Below are 24,853 nucleotides of genomic sequence, written 5' to 3' on the forward strand. Positions count from 1 at the left end.
GTAAAAATGACAGATAGGTACGTTTTCCCTAAATTTGTGAAGTTATTTTGCTATGTATATTAAATTCGAAGGAAATAATAATGGGCGAATGATTTTTTTCGACCTCTAGCTCCATAAAACTGTCAGATGATTAATCAGAACTAATCCAAATGAGTACACAGCAGTGCTCACAGACCAAACGAACATCATGAAACCAAACCAATAATCTCCAAAACAGAGACGAAAGCGATCACTACCAAACGTCCAGTTTCTTAAGGTAAGTCTGTTAGTGCATATAACTGACTTTATACAGGAAAGAAAAACAAATCAGAAAGGCTGACCTTGAAAGTGAATAAGCCTAAAAAGTGATAAAGAGGGGGCGGGGTTTTCCTCTTCATTACTCCTAAGAAATGAGACTATGAATTAGCATTTAAACAGTAAGGAAAACTGTTAAGGACCCTGTTTCCGATCGCATGATTTATTGGGTTTTCGATCAAACGATTTCTTGTTTTATACTTGAATATAAAAATAAGCCTTGAAATACTTATAATCGAGGAACAAATTTCGCTTCATTTTTTTCTACTGTGACTTGATCAAAATTCTCCCGTAGACACTTTCAAAAGATGCAAAAAAGGCAGCAAGTAAACTTGACTTGACTTTACTAAACAAGAAACGGTATACATAAATCTTATACAAAGGAGACAGGGAGGCAACTCGTTTTGTCTCCTTTAACAATAGAGAGAGAAAAAAGAAGAAGGAATTACACCTCAATAGCTCACACGGAGTACATAAAAAAGAGAGAAAGAGAGAGAGAGAGAAGAAGCGAAAAAAAAATCGACTCGTAGACACGGATGGGACTTTTAAACTTTACATTCAGTCCCAAATACTATAGGCAGAAGGAACTATCTCTTTCAATTTCTTTTTATATGTATTGAGTGATGGTGACTCATTTATTAAATCAAGTAGTTTATATTTATTGGCAATCTCAGGAAGTTGATATCTTAAACTTAGTCTTTATCTCTCATTTTTAATAAAAGGAAAAAGAAACTTATTCCTTGCTCTTGATAAATGGCTATGTTTACTTTTAACCAAGAGTTTCATTTTATTGAAAAAATTATCCCTACGTTCGATTTCTAAAAACCGTATGCCTATATTAAGGTGAAAAATTTTTTGTAAATGAAGAATTTCAAGAAATAAAAATGATGTTTCAGTTTCAGATAATTCTTTTGTCTTCCTAGGGTGTGTTAAAAAAAGGTCCAGGATTCTTATTGCTTTGTTTTAGACAATTTGGAGTCTTCGTAAATGTGAATGGAATGTCAGCATCCAAACGGTCGGGCAACATTGAAAATAGCATTCCGCCAATGAAAACATAATTTTCTATTTATTTGGTAAGGAAACAAGAACTTTACTCTATGCAAACAGCCGAGATTCCTGGACACTGTTGCCTCGAGTTTATTAATATGCGCCTTGAAAGACATAGTCGAGTCAATGTAGATACCCAAATATCTAAATACATCAACTCTTTTTATGGAGGAAGCTCCAATACTAATAGTTTTAAATGACACTACGCTTCACTGCTCTCAAACTTCTCCCAAAAATCACAAATTCCGACTTCTCTAGGATAAATATCAGTCGATTAGCATGAAACCAAGAACTTACATTAAAAGCAACAGTTTCGAGGGCCATTCGTAGGTCCTACTCGTTGCCAGTCTTCAAACTAATTGCTATGTCGTCTGAAACAATATTGGTAATTCATTGTCCGAAGGCATGCATTTTGGAAGGTCATTTATGTATATCAAAAAAAGTAACGTCCCCAATACAGACCCTTGTGGAGCCCCTATATTTTCTAAAGGAAAAATATGAGATAATTCCTCACCAACTTGGACTGTAAAACTTCATTCTAATTAAATAAGATCTCACTAACTCAAGAGCTATTCCACGAATTCCTACATTTTCCAATTTATCAAAAAGAATTGCATGTTCTATTGTATCAAAAGGTTTTTTAATGTCAAAAAATATAGTTGTCGCCAAGTAACTATCATCCATAGCATCTGACAAGAAATTATGTAAAGCCGCTACTGCTTGCTCTGTTGACCTACCACGCAAGAAACAAAACTAATTGGGAGAAAAAAATTATTCTTTACCAGAAATGAAGTAAATCTACTCTTTATTATCTTATCAAAAACTTTAGAAACAGGTGATAAAATAGCAATAGGCCTGTAATTATTTGGATTATTTTTATCGCCTTTTTTAAACAAAGGTAAAATCTTAGCTACATTGAGACAAACTGGAAAAAATCATTTTTCATGCAAGAATTAAAAATAAATAAAAGCGACTGACTAAGTACTCCAGCTAATCCTTTAAATTGAGAAGTTGACATACCGTCACATCCTATCGAAAATCCGTTTTCAAACTAGTAACAGCTTTTTGAAAATCCAAGAACTAGATAGGATACATAAAAATAATCTTATCTAATTTATTTGGAACATATTTTCTATGATTGTGTCCCATCAGAAATTTGATCCACCAGATCACGTCCAATTTTCTTAAAATGGTTAGCAAATGCTTCTGCCATTATTCTCTTATCCGGTATTTTAACTCCTTCATTAGTTGTAATATGGGATGGAATATTTCTTGTTTGGACATTATTTATTCTTTCATTTATTATTTTCCATGTTTTCCGCGGTGAATCGCATCCACGAAATTTCCTTTGATAATATTTTGTTTCTGCCTCTCTGAGAACAAAAGTTGACCGATTTTTTTATTTTTTAAAGTATCAATATTAATTTCATTTGGATACTTTACCTTACATAATTTATTTCTTTTTTTTATACTATTTAACAAGTTTTGAGCAACCCATGACTTACGAGGTAAATCCTGACTTTTTCTTAATACCAAAGGACATACTCGGTTAAATATTTGGTTAAACTTACTATAAAATAAAGCAATTGACTGATTTGGATCTTCAATATTTAACGGATCACTCCAGTCTATATCTCTTATTTTTATTTTCATCTAATCTATTTTTTCTGGTTAATTACCCTCTTATAACTTTTATTTGGTCTCTTTCCACGCCCCACGCAAACCAATACAATTAACCGAAATATTTACCTGTTTTTGGCCAAATAGCATTGACTGCAATCTTATCTTTCTTGAACTCGTTTGACATTCCTAATACACACATGGACATTCCATATTTTGCCATAGTATAGGCCACATGATTTTCAAACCAAACTGGGTTTAAATTCAACGGTGGGCTTATATTGAGTATATGAGGATTTTCAGCACTCTTCAAGTATGGTATACAACACTGGGAGCTAAAAAAAAAAAATCAAACATACAGTGTCCTTCATAAAAGCCTATATAACTCTAGACAAAATGTACTAGAGCAATCCATATAAATGTGCATATGGAATTGAGCCCCCATTGGTCATTATGATAATTATTTCTTTGAAATAGTACTATTCCAGGATCAGTTTCGGGGGTAAAGGGGGGGGGTAGTATCTTATTTAAATATATTAGGAAGGATTGCAAAGTTTTCTTTAAGGAAAAACGTTCAGTTAAGGTTTGGTTTTGTGAAGGTTGTCCTAGTGATAATTCTAGTTGAGAGGGATCTCAAATTTCAACTTTTCCGCAAAAACGGTCAATTCACGCATAAATATATATATTAAGCACTGTGAAAAGCCAAAAAGAGCAATCAATCTAAAACCCAAGGAAGGATTAAAAAAAATGCATAATTGGCTGTTTTTAAAATGTTAAGATTGTGATATATATATATACTTTATATATGCTTATATATACTTTATATATCTTCTATATATAAAAATAAGTTGTCTGTGTGTGTGTGGGTCTGTCGGGTAACGTCATGTTTGTGTGTTGACTGACGTCATGTTTTCGACTGACGAAATTACAGACCGGGACATCGGGACACAAATGACGACCGGGACACCGGCACATAGGGAATACAAATGACGACCGGGACACAAGGAATGTTCGATTAGCAATCACCATCAACAAAGCACCGGGACAAAAATGACGACCGGGACACAAGGAGTATAAATGACGACTAGGACATAAATAAAAAAAAACTAAAAAAACTAAAAAAAAGGTAAAAACTACAAAAAAACTAAAAAGAAAAAAAACTAAAAACTAATAAAAAAACAAAAAAATAAAAAAAGAAAAAAAATGAAAAATAAAGGAGAAAAACAAAACTAAAAAAAAATAAAAATAAAAAAAACTAAAAATAAAAAAAAGGGGAAAAATACAAAAATTTATTTCATCATATACCATTTCAAAAACGAATGTATATACAGACCGGGACACCGGGATACAAATGACGAACGGGACACCGGGACACAAGGAATATAAATGACGTCCGGAACACTCAAAGAGAAATCACAGACTGGGACACCGGGACACAAATGACGACCGGGACACAGGGAATATAAATGACGACCGGGACACAGGGACACAACTACGACGGGGACGCCGGGGGGCACAGGGGGATATATAAATGACGACGGCGACACAGGGAATGGTCGATTAGCAATCACCATCAACAAAAATCAAGGGCAATGATTAGAATCATGAGGTATAGATCTGAATACGGATTGTTTTACCATGGACCATTATATGTTGCATGTTCAAGAGTCCGTAAACCAGACAATCTATTTATATGCACAGACAATGGGACAGCAAAGAGTGTTGTATATTCGCAAGTTTTACGTAGTTAAAAACATATATATATATATATATATATATATATATATCTATATATATAAAGTATATATATATAAATAAGTTGTCTGTGTGTGTGTCTGTCTGTCAGGTGACGTCATGTTTCTGTGTCGACTGACGTCATGAAGTTAGTTGTCGTCATTTTTACTATGACGGTGACGTCATTAACGGTATTTAAGACATTTGTTCACGGAAAAATGTTTAATTGTAAAATGACTGAAGAACCTACAATGGCAACAGCCGAGGAAGCTGCTCAAAGAGTTTATGCCAAAAAACTTGCTGCTGATAGAGAAAGTAAGAAAAGAAAGCGTTCCGAGGAATCACAAGAACAGCAAGAAAACAGGCTTCCAGCTGATAGAGAAAGTAAGAAAAGAAAGCGTGCCGGGGAATCACAAGAACAGCAAGAAAACAGTCTTGCGGCTAAAGAACGCAAAACCGCGCAGTTAGATGAAAATCCACCTGGACAGCGAGAGTCAAAACATATCAAAACTGAAAATGATAGCGATGATGATTGGGTTTGGGATTTTGACTTGGATAAGGTCATCAATGCCTACCAGATTTAAGTTAAAAAAACAAAGGTTCGTCGATATGTACTTCATAGTGACGCTGAAAAATAAAGAAGAAAAAGAAAAGTGAAAAAAGAAAAAAGGTAAAAAACTAAAAAAAACTAAAAAGAAAAAACACTCAAAGAGAAATTACAGACCGGGACACAAATGACGACCGAGACAGAGGGAATATAAGTGACGACCGGGAACCTCAAAGAGAAATTACAGACTGGGACACCCGGACACAAATCACGACCGGGACACAGGGAATATAAATGACGACCGGGACACAGGGACACAACTACAACGGGGACGCCGGGGGCACAGGCGGGATATATAAATGACGACCGGGACACAGGGATTGTTCGAATAGAAATTACAGACCGGGACACCGGGACACAAATGACGACCGAGACACCGGGAATATAAATGACGACCGGGACACTCAAAGAGAAATTACAAACTGGGACACCGGGACACAAATGACGACCGGGACACAGGGAATATAAATGACGACCGGGACACAGGGACACATCATTAGAATAATGAGGTATAGATCTGAATACAGATTGTTTTTCCCATGGACAATTATATGTTGCATGTTCAAGAGTCAGTAAACCTGACAATCTATTTATATGCACAGACAATGGGACAGCGAAGAATGTTGTATATTCGCATGTTTTACGTAGTTAAAAATATATATTTATATCTATCTCTATTCACAGGTGGGACACAGGGACACAACTACAATGGCGCGTAACTCATATGGCGCGTAACGACTTACGCGCGCGGGGGGGCTTGAGGGGCGCAAAGCTCCCCCACCAACTATGAAGCGCCACCCCAACAGCTAGTAATATATATACTTTATTGTAGTACAGTGAAGCATACTACCTGTCCTTGTAAAAAAAGACCCAGCAGCTGAAACGTCAATTTTGACGCCCTGTGCGCCAGCAATAGCTCTGGAAGATATTTATCCCTTCATCAGATTTAACATTAAAAATATGTTTATTTTTAATGTTACCCTTCAGAACTTCTGGAGAAGCACAACTTTATAGACAACTCGTTTCTTGGCATAGACAGGTAGATCTGATATTCATTGAGATAGGGTGGAAACAACAAAACATTGTATGAGGGAAATATTTTTTTTTTTTAATTTAAAGATACCCATTCAAAGTTGTGAGTATGGAAAAAATTCATAATATAAAAAAAAAACGGGGAAACCCCTTAAATGGCATGCATGTGGGTGGTAATTTCATAAACAACTCTATTTAAATTTCAACATACAAAAACAGGAAATACTGCATTTTTCAGGGAAAGATGGTGATGTGGTTGTTTTATTGCTGTTGTTACTGTTATTTTCTTTTTTTCCCAGAAAAGATCAAATCGTACTAGCAGTCTTATAATATTGGAGAAGGGCTCATCTATACAAAACTTAAAACTTCTAGTATGCTTTTTAATAACGAAATATTAAAAGAGGAAAAGTGTCGTTTCAGAAAAAGCATACATCCACCAAAAGCGTCTGAATCATCAAACTCCTCTATTCCTCAGTTTTATAAATATAAATGGGAAAGTAAAACTCAAGACTTCGATTATGTAGATTATTTGAGTGTCCTAGTTTAAAATGTTGACAAAGCAAATGAGTTTTAGAAATTTCAATAGTTCAGGATTCAAGAATTGATTTGACAATTACTGTTTTGAAGACTAAGTCGCTAAGACTAGGAACATTAGCCGGTGAAGTGGCGATGTTAGGTAACGATAAAATCAATCAAGCGGACAACTCCATTTACCTGGATAGTATTATTAGCACATAAGGTGGATGTTGTTAGGATGTAAAATTACAGTAGCCAAGACTCAGTGTCTTATACTGCAGTTGAAAAGCATGGAAGAATAGGAAGATAAAACTACGAACTAAAATTTGTATTTTGGAAGCCACGGTAATGACAATGATAAGTGGTCATGGGTGTCAAGGAGAATTTATTAATTGTTATTCAAAGGCATTGTCTAAGACAGTTTTAGATACTAGTATGACTGACTACACATAAAAAAAAATAAAGTTTAAAAAAAAATGGCTGGATTTCACTTTCTAGGGCTATAACGGGGTCCTCAGTTCCACGCTATCGAAAATCTACATAAATATCTTCTCGGCCATAGAAGTCACATTTCGGGAGCCATCCAAAATAGTAACTATACTACCATAAGCTGCCGCATTCGTCTCTAAACATATGAACATAGACCTGATACAGCGTGGTCAGTGGTCATACAGTATTTCCTTATTGCACACCAGCTATTAGGGGGGGGGGGGGGTCAGCGGGACTTATTGTGAGGGATATTTCTCAGCAAATACTCCCCTCCAAAAAAAAATAACAACATGAAAAATCCTTTTGGCATTGCAAGTTCCGCGTTAAAAACAACTACAAGACTTCGGTTTTTAATACTAGCTGTTATACTAGCTGTTGGGGTGGCGCGACCACCCCAACAACTAGTTGGTGGGGGCGCTTCGCGCCCCCCCAAGCCCCCCCGCGCACGTAAGTCGTTACGCGCCATTGTAATTGTGTCCCTATGTCCCACCTGTGAATATAGATATATATATATATATATATATATATAGATATATATATATATATATATATATATATATATATATATATATATATATATATATATATATATATATATATATATATATATATATGTTTTTAACTACGTAAAACTTGCGAATATACAACATTCTATGCTGTCCCATTGTCTGTGCATACAAATAGATTGTCAGGTTTACCGACTCTTGAACATGCAACATATAATGGTCCATGGGAAAACAATCCGTATTGAGATCTATACCTCATGATTCTAATGATTGCCCTTGAGCTTTGTTGATGGTGATTGCTAATCGACCATTCCCTGTGTCGCCGTCGTCATTTATATATCCCCCTGTGCCCCCCAGCGTCCCCTTTGTAGTTGTGTCCCTGTGTCCCGGTCGTCATTTATATTCCCTGTGTCCCGGTCGTCATTTGTGTCCCGGTGTCCCAGTCTGTGATTTCTCTTTGAGTGTCCCCGTCGTCATTTATATCCCCCTGTGCCCCCCGGCGTCCCCGTTGTAGTTGTGTCCCTGTGTATTTTTATATTCCCTGTGTCCCGGTCGTCATTTGTATCCCGGTGTCCCGGTCTGTATATACATTTGTTTTTTTAGTTTTGTTTTTCTCCTTTATTTTTCATTTTTTCCTTTTTTATTTTTTTTCTTTTTTAGTTTTTTTAGTTTTTTAGCTTTTTTAGCTTTTTTAGTTTTTTAATTAGTTTTTAGTTTTTTTTTCTTTTTAGTTTTTTTGTAGTTTTTACCTTTTTTTTATTTTTTTTATTTTTTTTTTCCTTATGTCCTGGTCGTCATTTATACTCCCTGTGTCCCGGTCGTCATTTGTGTCCCGGTGCTTTGTTGATGGTGATTGCTAATCAAACATTCCTTTTGTCCCGGTCGCTTTCTCTTTGAGTGTCGTCATTTATATTCCCTAAGTGCCGGTGTCCCGGTCGTCATTTGTGTCCCGATGTCCCGGTCTGTAATTTCGTCAGTTGAAAACATGACGTCAGTCGACACACAAACATGACGTCACCCGACAGACAGACCCACACATCCACAGACAACTTATTTTTATATATCTACTAGCTGTTGGGGTGGCGCTTCGCGCCACCCCAACACCTAGTTGGTGGGGCGCTTCGCGCCCCCCCAAGCCCCCCCGCGCGCTTAAGTCGTTACGCGCCATATTAGTTACGCGACATTGTAGTTGTGTCCCTGTGTCCCACCTGTGAATATAGATAGATTTATATATGTGTTTCAAACTACGTAAAAATTGCGAATATACAACATTTTTGGCTTTCCCACTACTGGGAGCTTTCCGTTTCCAATTGCCAGAAATTGATCTGAAAATGTTTGACCAGAGTCATCGTTTTGCAATCGGACACGCATATTTGTAGTTAATTTTAATAATTTTACGTGTGCCCATAAATTGGAATTTTTCAGGCAAGCATTCATTTCGTCTGCAGGAGTTAAACTACGTAAAAATTGCGAATATACAACATTCTTGGCTTTCCCATTGTCTGTGCATATACAAAGCCGTATGCACTAATAATGACGTCATATGCAAACGCTCTTTTTGACCTTGAGCTTTGCTAATGGTGATTGCAAATGCTAATCGAATTGGGAATTGCAATCTTTTAAATTGAAAAGGCAGATCCGTTGGAATCATGGGAATGCGAGGAATAAGAACAGCCTCACCCTCAAAAGGCCCTGTCAAGATTGTGGCCTCTATTAGGTTTTCCATTGTTTTTTTTTTACGGCAAGTCGCGTGCCATTGCAAAGCTTTGGTGGGTTGATATTTCTTAAAAGTATTATTGGTACGCCTATTTTTAGTTGTAGCACGTGTGGTGGAAACCCTGAAAGATCTATGGAATTTAAAAATTCAGATGGATATTTAACCGCTTCATTTGGTTCCAAAACTGTGTCGACTGACTTGCAAAGGACTGCCTGGTCTCGAATCTTGGTCAAAACAATATTGTTGATTTCGTGGACGTCTATATTTTTGGGTGCGAGAATCGCTCTTTCACTTAGCCATTTATTACTTTTATAATTTTTTAGAATATTCGGAAATACTTTTTCAATCAATTCATTTTTGGACGTCACTAAATTACAGAAATCAGCAAGTAGTTGTATACGTCCTGAAACTGAGTCTATCGTACCATAAATGTCTTTTTGTTCCGACGTTAACTTGGAAATGTTATTTTTTACATACGACAATAGATCACTCGTACTGTAACTTTGTTCACGATCCAATTCTACACATGTCGAAACAGCAGCGATACGGTTAGGTAAAGGCATTCCCAAATCCTGAAGAGGTTTGTTTCCCATACGTACGCACAAATCTTCTATAATAACTAAAGTGTAGTTATAAATTTCTGATGTAAAATCAAAAGTCATATCTGACGTCTCTAACTGTTTTCGATGGAGTATATCTTCGGACATTTTTGACTTATATTTTTCCCATAACTCTGTAGGAGCTGATGGAGAGCAAGTGCACGAATTTGACTTTGGGTTGACGTTTCGCACGCGTCATTGATGCAGTTATCCCAGTGTTGGTCATTCTCCAATAAATTCAGAGCTTGGCATGCACTACGGTAAGTGTCATGTATAGTACCGTTTACAGTTCTCAAATACTCAAAGGATGTCGGACCGGGTACATTCACCAAAAGTAGGCGTAGAAAGAAGCATTCATGTTGATTGGGGTGAACGGTGTAGAGTCTTCCTATCGTGGTATCTTTGAAGATGGTAGGTTGGCCGTAAACCCACTGGTTATCTACTTCGATGGTGGTACCGTTTCCATTGTAGGTTCTTCAGTCATTTTACAGTTAGAAATGTCTCTTTCAACGGTCTTCTTACAATTAAAAATATGTCTTTGAACAATATTCTTAAATACCTGTGTCCTGGTCGTCATTTATATTCCCTGCGTCCCGGTCGTCATTTGTGTCCCGGTATCCCAGTCTGTAATTTCTCTTTGAGTGTCCCGGTCATTATTTATATTCCCTCTGTCCCGGTCGTCATTTGTGTCCCGGTCTGTAATTTCTCTTTGAGTGTTTTTTCTTTTTAGTATTTTTTAGTTTTTTACATTTTTTCTTTTTTCTGTTTTCTTTTTCGTCTTTATTTTTCAGCTTCACAATGAAATACATATCGCCGAACCTTTGTTTTTTAACTAAAATCTGGTAGGCATTGATGACCTTATCCAAGTCAAAATCCCAAACCCAATGATCATCGCTATCATTTTCAGTTTTGATATGTTTTGACTCTCGCTGTCCAGGTGGATCTTCATCTAACTGCGCGGTTTTGCGTTCTTTAGCCTCAAGCCTGTTTCCTTGCTGTTCTTTTGATTCCTCGGCACGCTTTCTTTTCTGACTTTCTCTATCAGCAGCAAGTTTTTTGGCATAGACTCTTTGAGCATCTTCATCGGCTTTTGCCATTGTAAGTTCATCAGTCATTGTAAACTTAAACATTAATAGAATTCTACGCGAACATATGTCTTATATAACTTGAATGACGTCACCTTCAAAGCAAAAATGATGGCAACTAATTTCATGACGTCAGCCGAAACATGACGTCACCTGATCCACAGATCCACAGATCCACAAACAGACAACTTATTTTTATATATATAGATATATATAAAAATAAGTTGTCTGTGGATCTGTGGATCAGGTGCATATGACGTCTGAATTATTTCACACTAATACAAAAGAAGAAAAAAACTAAAAAAGGTAAAAACTACAAAAAAACTAAAAAGAAAAAAAACTAAAAAAGCTAAAAAACTAAAAAAAAACTAAAAAAAAGGTAAAAATCTAATAACTAAAAAAAAACTGAAAAAAATAAAAAAAGGCAAAAACTACAAAAAAAATTAAAACTAATAAAAAAAACTAAAAAAGCTAAAAAACTAAAAAAACTAAAAAAAACTAAAAAAAGGTAAAAACCTAAAAAAAACTAAAAACTAAAAAAGAAAAAAACTAAAAAAAAGGAAAAAACTGAAAAATAAAAGAGAAAAAGAAAACTAAAAAAATATGAATAAATATATATAAAAATAAGTTGTTTGTGGGTTATGTCTGTCTGTCTGTCTGTCGAGTGACGTCGTGTTTGTCCGCATATGACGTCTGAATTATTTCACACTAATACAAAAGAAGAAAAAAAACTAAAAAAGGTAAAAACTACAAAAAAACTAAAAAGAAAAAAACTAAAAAAGCTAAAAAACTAAAAAAAACTAAAAAAAGGTAAAAAACTAAAAACTAAAAAAAACTGAAAAAACTAAAAAAAGGCAAAAACTAAAAAAAAAACTAAAAACTAATAAAAAAACTAAAAAAGCTAAAAAACTAAAAAAACTAAAAAAACTAAAAAAAGGTAAAAAACTAAAAACTAAAAAAGAAAAAACTAAAAAAAAGGAAAAAACTGAAAAATAAGAGAAAAAGAAAACTAAAAAAATATTAATAAAGAAGAAAAAAACTAAAAAAGGTAAAAACTACAAAAAAAACTAAAAAGAAAAAAAACTAAAAAAGCTAAAAAACTAAAAAAACACTAAAAAAAGGTAAAAATCTAATAACTAAAAAAAACTGAAAAAAATAAAAAAAGGCAAAAACTACAAAAAAAATAAAAACTAATAAAAAATCTAAAAAAGCTAAAAAACTAAAAAAACTAAAAAAAAACTAAAAAAAGGTAAAAAACTAAAAAAAACTAAAAACTAAAAAAGAAAAAAATAAAAAAAAGGAAAAAACTGAAAAATAAAAGAGAAAAAGAAAACTAAAAAAATATGAATAAATATATATAAAAATAAGTTGTTTGTGGGTTATGTCTGTCTGTCCGCATATGTCGTTGCGTGTTTGTCCGCATATGACGTCTGAATTATTTCACACTAATACAAAAGAAGAAAAAAAACTTAAAAAGGTAAATGACGACCGGGACACAGGGACACAACTACAATGGGGACACCGGGGGGCACAGGGGGATATAAATGACGACCGGGACACCGGGACACAAAGAATATAAATGACGCCCGGGACACTCAAAGAGAAATCACAGACTGGAACACCGGGACACAAATGACGACCGGGACACAGGGAATATAAATGACGACCGGGACATAACTACAAAGGGGACGCCGGGGTGCACAGGGGGATATATAAATGACGATGGCGACTCAGGGAATGGTAACGACTTACGCGCGCGGGGGGGGGCTTGGGGGGGCGCGAAGCGCCCCCACCAACTAGGTGTTGGGGTGGCGCGAAGCGCCACCCCAACAGCTAGTATAGATATAAATAAGTTGTCTGTGTGTCGAGTGACGTCATGTTTGTGACGACCGGGACACTCAAAGAGAAAGCGACCGAGACACAAGGAATGTTCGATTAGCAATCACCATCAACAAAGCATCGGGACACAAATGACGGTCGGGACACAGGGAATATAAATGACGACCGCGACACTCAAAGAAAAATTACATACCGGGACACCGGGACACAAATGACGACCGGGACACAGGGAAACAACAACAACGGGGACGCCTGGGGGCACAGGGGGATATATAAATGACGACAGGGACCAGGGGGATATATAAATGACGACAGGAACACAGGGAATGTTCGATTAGCAATCACCATCAACAAAGCTCAAGGGCAATCATTAGAATAATGAGGTATAGATCTAAATACAGATTGTTTTTCCCATGGACAATTATATGTTGCATGTTCAAGAGTCGGTAAACCTGACAATCTATTTATATGCACAGACAATGGGACAGCCAAGAATGTTGTACATTCGCAAGTTTTACGTAGTTAAAAATATATATATATCTATCTATATTCAGAGGTGGGACACAGGGACACAACTACAATGGCGCGTAACAACTTGCGCGCGATCTTTAAAGGATAGAAGTAGGAATTAATATTTAGTACTTAAGACACTTGAAAAGTTACTCAAAATGACAAATAACTCTGAACACCTAAAGAAAAAGACATGGAACAATAAACAGCAACAAATCACATTGAATTGCAAACGGAAATATGACTTAAGACAAGCAAATTAGCTAAATGATAATTATGCTATTGCGGTAAACTCTAAAGAGAAGCTATTTCATCTAAATGCTTAAAAGCTTTGTTTATTTGCTACTCTGCTCTTTAGAATTTAAATGAGCGGTTTTTTAAAGGGGAATGTTTGAATACTTTTGTGTTGCTGTGAATTTTTATATGAAATGGAAACTGTGGCGTCTTGTTTGCTTTACAAAATGTTTGATACAAAAACAACTGATTACCATAAGTAGTTTCAAACACCATGACATTTTTCTGAAAGTTGGATTATATGGCTGATCATTGTAAAAAAAAAGAAGAAAAGACAGCACTTACACTAAATATGTTCCTCTTGCATTGACGTTGTTCATCAGATCGTATTTTTTCATAGATGTTTCCAAAGTACCGGTGAGCGATATAGCACTAGCATTGTTGACCAAAATATCAATTCCACCAAATTTCTGAACTGCAAGTTCAACAGCAGTCCTAACTTGGCCTTCATCACGTACATCTACTATGCAAGGTAAACAATGTCCTCCAGCCTCTTCAACTACAATTATTTATTTTATTAGTTGTCCAGTTACTTTGTGTGTTGCAGTGACACTACCCCGCCCCTCCAAAAAAGGATAAAAAAGAAACGAAAATGGGCAAGAAGAATTGGCAAGATTTTGCAATAAAGAGTGACATTTAGGTGTGTTCCTAAGTCATTTTAAGAAGTACCGGTATCTCCACATGCACTATTGTAAAGCGCACTCAGTAAAAAACAACAACATTTTTTTTTGTCTTTACTAGCAGGAAAATTTCTTAGACTAAAATGAAAGGGTGAGGTGGTCATTATTTATAACTATTCAAAGACCTTTACAGTGTACACGAACATCAAAATATAACAACCTTTTCATCATATCTGGTCCCCATATTTCATTTTTGGATATAAAAAATATTGGATGTTTCTGATTGCTGGAAATTTTTTTTTTACCTTTTAGTGACTAGAGATAAAAGCTTCTTTTTCTGCTTTTTTTGTTCTTTGGAAAATTTTATAATCAGCTTTTGTCCAGTTAATTGAGATAATTAATATTAATTAATTAATGTAATGTCATCAGAATTGGAACTACAGCAATGAGGATACACCTTATGAAATAAATGCCAAAATGAGATAAGATTACTTAGGCTATCAAATACTCACTTAGCTTACTTAGATCTCCCCACCCCAGCTGGCGCATAAGGCAAAAATGGTGCATCTTCACAGAAAGCTCTTGAGAACCAAAGACCTTCCAGGGACGACAAGTACAGCGCAGCGTCCAGCAAAGCGCTCACAATGCCCAAACACTGGTTTTTGCCGTCCCTGTCTCTTGATGCCAAGGAGGACCCAGTACCAATCATCATGAGAGAAGCTATGTTCTCCCATTTGTACCATGTAATACCGATGGCGTCATCAATTGCTTGTAATTTTATCGACCACAACCGACTCTTCAGTAGTCTTATGTAGATAGGTGTCGGTCATCTTATCAGTCCAGTGGGTGCCAACTATAGGTCTAAGACAGATCTTCTCAAACCCCCGTGTTTCCATTTTTGAACTTTTTGGTAAACATCAAATATGAGTCCTGGTTGAACTTCGTTGAAGTAAGGATGCTAGGGCTATTTTAAAAAAAAAAATTTAAAAAGTGTTTTTAATTATTCAGTTTTAATCCTCACAATTTGATGTAAGTTCATTTATATATATATGTAGTTTCTCTCTTATTCTTGTCTTGTGCTGAAGACAGCCCTTGGACATAGGGCCGAAATATCTACAGAAATAATTTCCACTGTCTTGAAAAAAAAAATTCCCTATTGTCTCTACTTTGTATTTGTTTGTCATCAATTATTCATATCTGTTTAGGGAATATGTTCCATTTCTGGATATGTTCCTTAGCTTTACGGAAGATTCTTCCAACATATGCAATACACATGGTAACTTAACGCTCAAAGTGACAGTCAAATCTGATGAGACACCGACTTTACTTGAACTCTTTCATCTTAACCAGCATATGAGAAACCAAATACACGACAATAAATTTGTAGAAGTCAGCCTAGTACCATAGGGAGCTGTAGCATGGTCTCTACTTTAAGGTAGTATTTTTTTTTTTATAGTTCACTCAATTCTTTTAAATATAAATAATTGATATATCAAGTATCTCAAGTAGCTCAAATTTGGGACAGTAATTTTATTAATAAGGGCATATTTATCTTAAAACCCAGTTGCTTCAATGCCATTACCTATGAGATAAAAAAAAAAAAAAAAAAAAAAAAAAAAAAAAAAAAAAAAAAAAAAAAAGATAAAGCAATAACGAAAAAAAAGATAAACCAATAAAAAAAAAAACAGCAGCTCAAGACAAAGAACAACTATTAACGTATTTTGTCCTTCATAAATAATGGTAGGAACTTCAAACTAGAAAACACCATACTGTATAACATATACCAACAATATATTCATAGAATAAGCAAACTTTACTTGATTTAGATCCTGACGCCCGCTAATTCTCTCTTCTTAAGAGGACATACTTGGAGAGCCTTTTTTCGTTATTTCTCCCTTTTATTTTTTTCCTATATCTTGAGCAAATTTTATTTTAGATAGCATAAATATCAATACTTATCACATATTAATATGGTCTGTTTTGGAATTATTTTGTCCTTCATAATAATTTATATAAGTAAATCTATACGTTTGCAATTTTTTTTTAGCAGGGGTAATTTTAAAGAAATGAAAACGAATCTTTATCCAACTGGTGGATCCAGGGGGCCAGAGGGGGGAACCCGGGCCCCTCAAGATTTTCCCTGGAACCCTCATTCCTTGTTTTTTTCACTCTTTTTTTTTTACATAAATTTGTCAATTTCGTCAATTATTCGTGCCCTTGTCACATTACCACCCCCAGGATTTTATTTATTGGCGACCTTGTCATATTGCCCCCCCCCCCAGATTTTGCTTTAGATCCGTCGCAGTTTGAGCCTCAGTGTGGGTTTAAAAAATTAATCATACAAACCAATAATTCCTAATTTGAAACTCCTAAGGAAATGGTTCAATTGTCAATAAAGATAGACAATCTTTAAACTTAATTCATTTTAATTTTACAGCATTTATACAGAAACCATGCGTATAACTGGATAGCTAATCGAATCCAATCATTTCAAGACTAAAGCATATTAAATAATAGATACATCTTTTAAGAGAAAAACAAACATTATTTTGGTTGAAAAACGAATTAGAGGGAGCATTTTTTTGTAATTTAATAACAAGGAAAGTTTATGCTGTTTCAAAGAAAATACATCCTATTGCAGCAAAGCATCAGATAGAGGTAAAGGGAATCCATTTCATCTTAATGTTTTAAACTAGTAATAACTATATATTTGTAAATGTTCTGCTCCAAAAAGGAATATTTTTTTCTCTCAAAAATGGCATAATACTGTTCTTTAGCATGGAAAAACGATCTAGGTAGGTCACAACCTAGGGATACTACCCCTCCCTTTCCCCTTAATAGTTTTCATAAATTGTCTGCTGACAATACTTGAGACCCCTGATACTTAAGCATAAATATGAGGAATTTTACATAGATTCAAGAGCTTTTAAGGAAAGTGAAGAACAGTGAGGTGAGTCTCAAATTGTTCGTTTTCTAGTGTAAAAGAAATGATCTGGACAGGTCACGACTTCAATAAATTTTGTTTAGGGCCTTAATTAATTTTAGAAAACATTTTCTACATGAATGTCACAAACACCCAGATGTACAATACCCTGATGGTTTTACTTTCTGCAGTGAATAAATAAAATGAAATCAAAATTGATTTGCAATAGAGATTAAAAAAACTGTCTTTCTTTTCAACAAGAGAAGCTTGGTCCCCTGGTACTCTTCCTTGTAACAGAGACAGGAGACCAAAATGAAAATAACGGTTTATCATAAACAACTTAGTTACAAAACAGTTAGACACTTATTATTACATGCTATTAAACTCCTAGGGGACCTAGCTTCAATTTAATTTGTTTTCCTCTTCTGATAGTCTCCCCTCCTAAAAAAAAACACTGCAAACAAATGCATTTTTGGAGCAAGCAGAATAAGCAGAGTTGAATGTTGAATTTATTTCGTCATGGCTTGATTATTTTACATGACTTATTACTTAGGTAGTATTTAAAATATGATAAAAGTGAAATATATTCAAAGTTAAAAAATCATTGCTTACACTAACTTTCTTTTGCTGCAGTATATATAGTTCCTGGCAGCTTTGGATGTGGATCTGCAGTTTTAGCAGCAATTATAATGTTTGCACCATCTTTAGCAGCTTTCAGAGCTATAGCTTTTCCGATTCCCCGACTAGCTCCAGTGATAAAGATGGTCTTTCCTGCAAGTTTCCTAAGAAAGAAAATAGTTGTAACTGTAAAGCAAAATTGAATCAAAGGAAGAATTTAAAACCACTAACAGTTTCAACATGATGTTACCTGTATGGACCTAATACCATGTGTATAGAATATCAAGGGAATTTCAACAATACTGTTGCCCCAGGAAACACTACTTGCAAGCACCTGCCCAGTGGGTCAAACCTGTTTGAAGCTGCACCTCATTTTTTGTATTACTGATTTTATCAGTAACAGAATTACCTACATAATTCTTAGCTATATCTATTTTTACATAGAAAAATTTATAATATAAAGGGTTAAGTACATATTTTTGAGAAATCTGATGTTATTTGGAGAGATGGCTTTGATGTTATTGAGGAAAATATCCATGAAAAGACATTGTCTAAGTTTTTTTGAGAGTGTGATTTTATTGCAAGTGATCAAGAATCTTAGGAGAATGTTTTTTTTTCTATATTTCATTTGAATTGTCAAGGTTGGTTTAGCTGAGATATAGTTGAAGGGCCATTTTGATTCTTCATTTGAAATTAATGGTTATACTTTTTATGGGAAAAAAAAAACTAGAGAAATCGCCAATATTGTGGGGTGGCTGACTATGATATGTTGTGCCTTGAGGTTAAGTTAAGGGACAACCTTTGTGTTATGTTGAGATGGTGTTTGAAAGTTTGGTAATTGAGGTAGTTCAGGCAAATCAAAGCATTTTTGGGGTGCATATAGACCTCCTTTAGTTTCTAGTCAGAATTTTTTGGGGTTAACAGAAAGCCAATTGGAAAAACTTCCAATGTCTACAAGTCCATGTGTAACAATGGGAAATTTTAATGTTACGATTTTATATTAGTAAAACTTTTTTTAAGGCTGTAGGATTTTGATTGGTCATTTTTCAGTAGTTATTGTACATCTTCTGAAAAGTTAGACCATTGGTATCAGAAAAGAAGTGACCTTTTGAAGGAAGAGTGTCTGAAGGAAAAACCTATTCTAGAGAGAAGAAACAAAACAAGGAAACCCTGGATAATGTCAAGATTAGTAATTTCAATTAATAGAAGACTTTGCCTCTATAAGTTGTGTGACAAGTGGTAGTGAGAGTGATAGTAGAGTGTATAAAAATCATAATGCTTTAAATAAACTTCTGAGGAAGGATAAAAGGGAATATTTTTGAATGGAATTTCAAGATAAAACAGCTAAGACCTGGGTGACAATTGAGTCAGTCATTGAAAATGGTGCTAGTATGCCCCATATTAAAATCAGCTGGGTGACCTGGGCCAACTTGCCAAAGAAATACCTTCAGATTTTCTAATATAGGTTGTTAAATAAAAAAAAAAAAAAAACTCGAATGAAGTTTATCCTGAGGATGAAATTTCTGAACAGTTTCTGGGCACTTAAAATAATATGAGCAGTTGGCTTATGAAAGTGACTGATCAAGAAGTGATTGATATAGCATCTTCAATGAAGAGCAGTACTGCAGGATCTGATAATATATCTTTGAGGATAGTGAAATTGATTTTGCCATTTTTTTGTGCAAAATCTTGTTGATCTGGTTAATGTTTGTTTTAAGGAAGGTTCATTCCTAAATGCATTTAAAAGAGCAAAAAATGTACCATTATTTAAAGATGAAGACCCAAGAGATTTTAGTAACTATCAACAATTTTGCTACTGCCAATTTTTTCAAGAAAGACAGAGAAATTATTATTTGTCAGAGCTTAGAATTTTTGAGTAATAATGGATTTTTTTCAAGAATCAATTTAGTTTTCACAAAGGTTACTCCACAGAGGATAATATAAAGTTCAACTATATATAGCTGTCTAGTTGATAATTTAAAACTAAAGTTTATGCATGCCAAGGATATTAATAGCCAACTAGTTAGCTAATTCTTTAGTGTATAAGCAATTCTATTATGAGCTGAATAGTAGTATAGATTTTTTTTCCAACTAGGTGGAAAATATTAATGATAGAGTGTATAAAGGATTATTTAAATTTGCTGGCCAGTTGGCTATTAGATCTTACTTCTATATACATTTCAGCCTGAATTAGCCAGCTAATAATAGAACTAGATATACAGTAGAGCCTAAAGTTAATCAACTAGTTGGCTATTAAGATCCCTGTTATACATAAACTTCAGTTTAAATTAGTCGGTTATCAGTAGAATTTCTAATGCACTAGTGGAATTAGCTAACTAACAGCAGTTTGGCTATTTTAAACTACAGTTCTTATATAGCCTACCTATAATCTTAATAACCAACTAGTTAGCTTACTCTACAAGTGTATTAGACACTTTATTAATACTGACTAGGCTAGTTGGTTATTTTAAACTTAAGTTTATATATACCTGGAATCTTAATAGAAAACCTGTTAGCCACTACCTTTTGCTCTTGTTTTGAAGGAATTGATTCAATTCATAGGTAGATAGGTTAAAATAAGAACAATACATTGAAAATAAATAATTTGGGCTATATATTTTCACAAAAGGGGGGGGGGAGTAAAACAGTTCAAAATAGGGATGATACCTTTTTATTGACAGTGAAATATAAAATTATTTAACTGGATATTTTGAACACTGTATATGTGTTCAAAATATCCAGTTAAATAATTTAATATTTCACTGTCAATAAAAAGGTATCATCCCTATTTTGAACTATTTTACTTTCGTCATGGAAAGGCAGTGTGGTCATCGAAGTTATCTAAGGGGGGTGGGGGTAAACTAGGCTATAGAGGAGGTGCAGTCAAAATGTGTTAACTATAGTTATTCTGCATGATGCAAAATATTTTCTTAAATTCAGATATTGAAGAATCTTGGCAGAAATTCAAAGCTGTATTGCTAGTTTTTTAAAAAGCTCACACTAGAACATTTTGGAGGAGACAGGCAAAAACACTACCCTTCATGACTTGTCTAACTAGCAAACTACTGAATAGGAAGAATCAAACCTGGAAACACTTCAAAAAAAAAGAAAACAGATGCAAACTATCAGAAGTATCAAAAGGCACGGAATGAGGCCACCAATTCCATCAAACAACTGAAGAAGAGACATGAAGAAAGGTTAGCTGAAAATATAAAAAATAATCCCAAGCTGATTTGGCAGTATGCTTCTGTTAAATGTCAAAATAGGCACTCTGTCCCTGATTTGACTCATCATGGTCAGACAGTTTCAGACCCAGCTATTAAAGCCAAGATCCTAAATAACCAATTTGCATCAGCTTTTACATCAGAAACTGCTAGTAAGCTCCCAGCTCCCCCCTCATATATTGCTACTCAACCAATGCCACCTCTTGAGCTGACAGTTCAAAATAGGGATGATACCTTTTTATTGACAGTGAAATATAAAATTATTTAACTGGATATTTTGAACACTGTATATGTGTTCAAAATATCCAGTTAAATAATTTTATATTTCACTGTCAATAAAAAGGTATCATCCCTATTTTGAACTGTTTTACTTTTGTCATGAAAAGGCAGTGTGGTCATCAAAGTTATCTAAGGGGGGGGGGGCTAAACTAGGCTATAGAGGAGGTGCAGTCAAAATGTGTTAACTATAGTTATTCTGCATGATGCAAAATATTTTCTTAAATTCAGATATTGAAGAATCTTGGCAGAAATTCAAAGCTATATTGCTAGTTTTTGAAAAAGCTCACACTAGAACATTTTGGAGGAGACAGGCAAAAACACTACCCTTCATGACTTGTCTAATTAGCAAACTACTAAATAGGAAGAATCAAACCTGGAAACACTTCAAAAAAAAAGAAAACAGATGCAAAATATCAGGAGTATCAAAAGGCATGGAATGAGGCCACCAATTCCATCAAACAACTGAAGAAGAGACATGAAGAAAGGTTAGCTGAAAATATAAAAAATAATCCCAAGCTGATTTGGCAGTATGCTTCTGTTAAATGTCAAAATAGGCACTCTGTCCCTGATTTGACTCATCATGGTCAGACAGTTTCAGACCCAGCTATTAAAGCTAAGATCCTAAATAACCAATTTGCATCAGCTTTTACATCAGAAACTGCTAGTAAGCTCCCAGCTCCCCCCTCATATATTGTTACTCAATCAATGCCACCTCTTGAGCTGACAGAGGAGTCTGTTATGAAACAGCTAACTTTGTTGGATGTAAATAAATCTGCAGGGCCAGATGGCCTCCACCCCTGTCTCTTGCATGAGTGCAGAACAGAAATAGTATACCCACTCTCAAAACTCATTAGACAATCTCTGGATAGCTCAAAGCTTCCTGCTGAGTAGAAAGTGGCATATATTACCCCCATTCACAAAAAGGGAAGGAAAGATTCTGTAGAAAATTACTGGCCTATTAGTATTACCTCTGTTGTTGTTAAGCTTCTTAAACATATTGTCAACAAAGCAGTTGTTGAGCATCTTGATCAGAATCATCTTCTTAACAGCTCTCAACATGGTTTCCAATGCAACAGATCAGTTGACACTAATCTGCTTGAGTCATATGACTATATTACAAAACTACTGTAGTTGGGAATCCCTGTTGACATGATCCTCCTTGATTTTTCAAAAGCATTTGACAAAGTTTGTCATAGGAGACTTGAGCTTAAGCTACAATCTATTGGTTTGGAGGAAAAAATTCTTAAATGGATTCTGGATTTCTTGAGGAATTGTGTTCAGCATGTAAGACTGTTTGATGCAGATGGCAATCTTATTCTATCCTTCTCTCAGAATGTTAACAGTGGGGTTCCACAGGGTAGTGTTCTTGGCCCCACCATGTTCAATATTTTCATAAATGATTCTCCTCTAGCGCTTAAAAGCAGGATGACGTTATATGCTGATGATTCCAAGGTAATTGGTCCAGCTAGCACTCTTGAAGATACTTCCCAACTTCAAAATGACCTTGATCTCCTTAGCATGTGGGTGAAATCTTGGCTACTCCCTTTTAATGTGTCAAAATGTCACTTTGTCATGTTTTACACTTTGGGCACAAGAATATCAACACAACTTACTCTCTTTATGGTCAGCTCCTTTCTCCAGTATTGGAGGAACATGACCTAGGAGTAATTGTTGACAATGATCTTAAATTTAGCACTCATGCAAAGAAGGCAGCAGCGTCAGCTAGCTCATCACTAGGGCTCATAAAAAGAACAATTTCCTCCCATTCTCCTAAAATTCTGAGCCTTTTGTATAAAGGACTTGTTCAGCTGAGGCTTGAGACAGGCATGGTCCTTGCATCCCCCTTTTTCAAAAAAGATGCTAAAATTCTTGAAGATGTCCAGTGAAGAGCTACTAAGATGGTGAGTGGACTACATTAGCTCCCTTACCCTACAAGGCTCTGCAAGCTGAAACTCCCAACTCTGGTTTATAGAAGAAGATGGCGTGATGCCATTCTGGTTCATAAACTTATTAATATAAAGGCAGTTCCTGGTCTTCTTCCTCTGGCGTCTCAGGATTCTTGTACAAGGGGACATAACTTGAAGTTATCTAGGCATTTCTCCTCAAAGCAGCAATGTGCCCATTTTCTTACCAACCATGTTGCCAACCTCTGGAACAAATTACTGCCAGATACCATTGCTGCCCAAACCACAGACAGCTTTGAGAACCATCTTGACAACAAATGGTCAAAACAAGAATGGAAGTATAACTGGGAAACACTCGAATCAGAATCAGCAACATCAAACCACTAGTCAAGTGTATGTATTCAACTATGTGTCACGTGTTATCAACTCTGAAGTTTCTACAAGGAAAAACCCTTATATTGCTCCAAGCTGCAATTTAAGGTAATGTTCCATCTCAATAGCTATGAATCTAGACCTTTACCTTGATCAACATCCAAGCTGGTATTGTGTGATTTCTGTTGAATCCCTAAGCCTAGTGGCAAAATTTTATGAGGCTTCCTATGTTCATTTATGATCAGCTTTCTTCAAAGCATAGCAGACAAGTGAAAAACACTAAATTATATTTTAAAGAAAACACAATCATTCTACTAACTACACTGAAGTACTATTACCCTGTGTTGATCATTTCTTTTCAAATTTGACTGGAGAAAATGAATTGCTACTTTTCTTCTTCATCTTATGAGCAAAGCTGTCAATATTCTAGAATCTTCCGACTCGAATGACATATCTTTCGGTCTTTGAGACGCTTGTTGTTGTTGATCAATACTGTTCAGAAGTAGAATGAATGATTTTATGGTTTGCCTTTCATAGGATCAGTCCCGTCTACTGGGAGAAAGGAGGAGAGGGAAAATTTCCCGTTTATACTTCTGTTTTGTCGTCATGCTGTAATCATAATCATGAATCTTCCTAAATTGTTTAAGTTCAAAATATGCTTTCATATGAGAAGTCAACAATTGCTATAAAATTATTGCCGACAAAATTGCAATAGTAATAAAAAGAATTTCGTCAGGCTAAATTTGAAATACTGTGCTGTCTTTGCGTTGATTAGTTTTGATAGAAAAAATACTCCACCGGACTCACTCAACTGAACAGGAGCAACAGATTCACAATATTGACAGTTCCAGTTCCAAAAAATTTATACAAGGAATATGAACTGTCAATTAGTCCTTTCGCCCTTTTGACTCCCCAAAAAGTACCTTTAGATAATCAAAAATTCTTTAGTCAGGCCAACTCCAAAGAAACGCTAACATAGTATTTGTCACCTTTATTACTCATCTAGTACACCATACCCCCTCTA

At 35.1% G+C, this 24,853-nt stretch overlaps 1 protein-coding gene across 1 annotated transcript in view; it reads right to left on the reverse strand.

The window, feature by feature from the left end:
- Window positions 1-24,292, reverse strand: part of LOC136034735 (hydroxysteroid dehydrogenase-like protein 2) — a 43,589-nt gene extending 19,297 nt beyond the window's left edge. Inside the window, exons 1-4 of the mRNA XM_065716106.1 lie at window positions 24,168-24,292; window positions 18,051-18,214; window positions 14,175-14,388; window positions 3,091-3,296 (exon numbers count right to left, since the gene is read on the reverse strand). Coding sequence (XP_065572178.1) covers window positions 3,091-3,296; window positions 14,175-14,388; window positions 18,051-18,214; window positions 24,168-24,181 — 598 coding nt within the window. The 5' untranslated portion in view covers window positions 24,182-24,292. The remainder of the gene's footprint in view (window positions 1-3,090; window positions 3,297-14,174; window positions 14,389-18,050; window positions 18,215-24,167) is intronic.
- Between the last annotated feature and the right edge of the window lie 561 nt (window positions 24,293-24,853).

Source organism: Artemia franciscana, chromosome 13, assembly GCF_032884065.1.
Source record: "Artemia franciscana chromosome 13, ASM3288406v1, whole genome shotgun sequence".
Lineage (NCBI taxonomy): Eukaryota > Metazoa > Arthropoda > Branchiopoda > Anostraca > Artemiidae > Artemia > Artemia franciscana.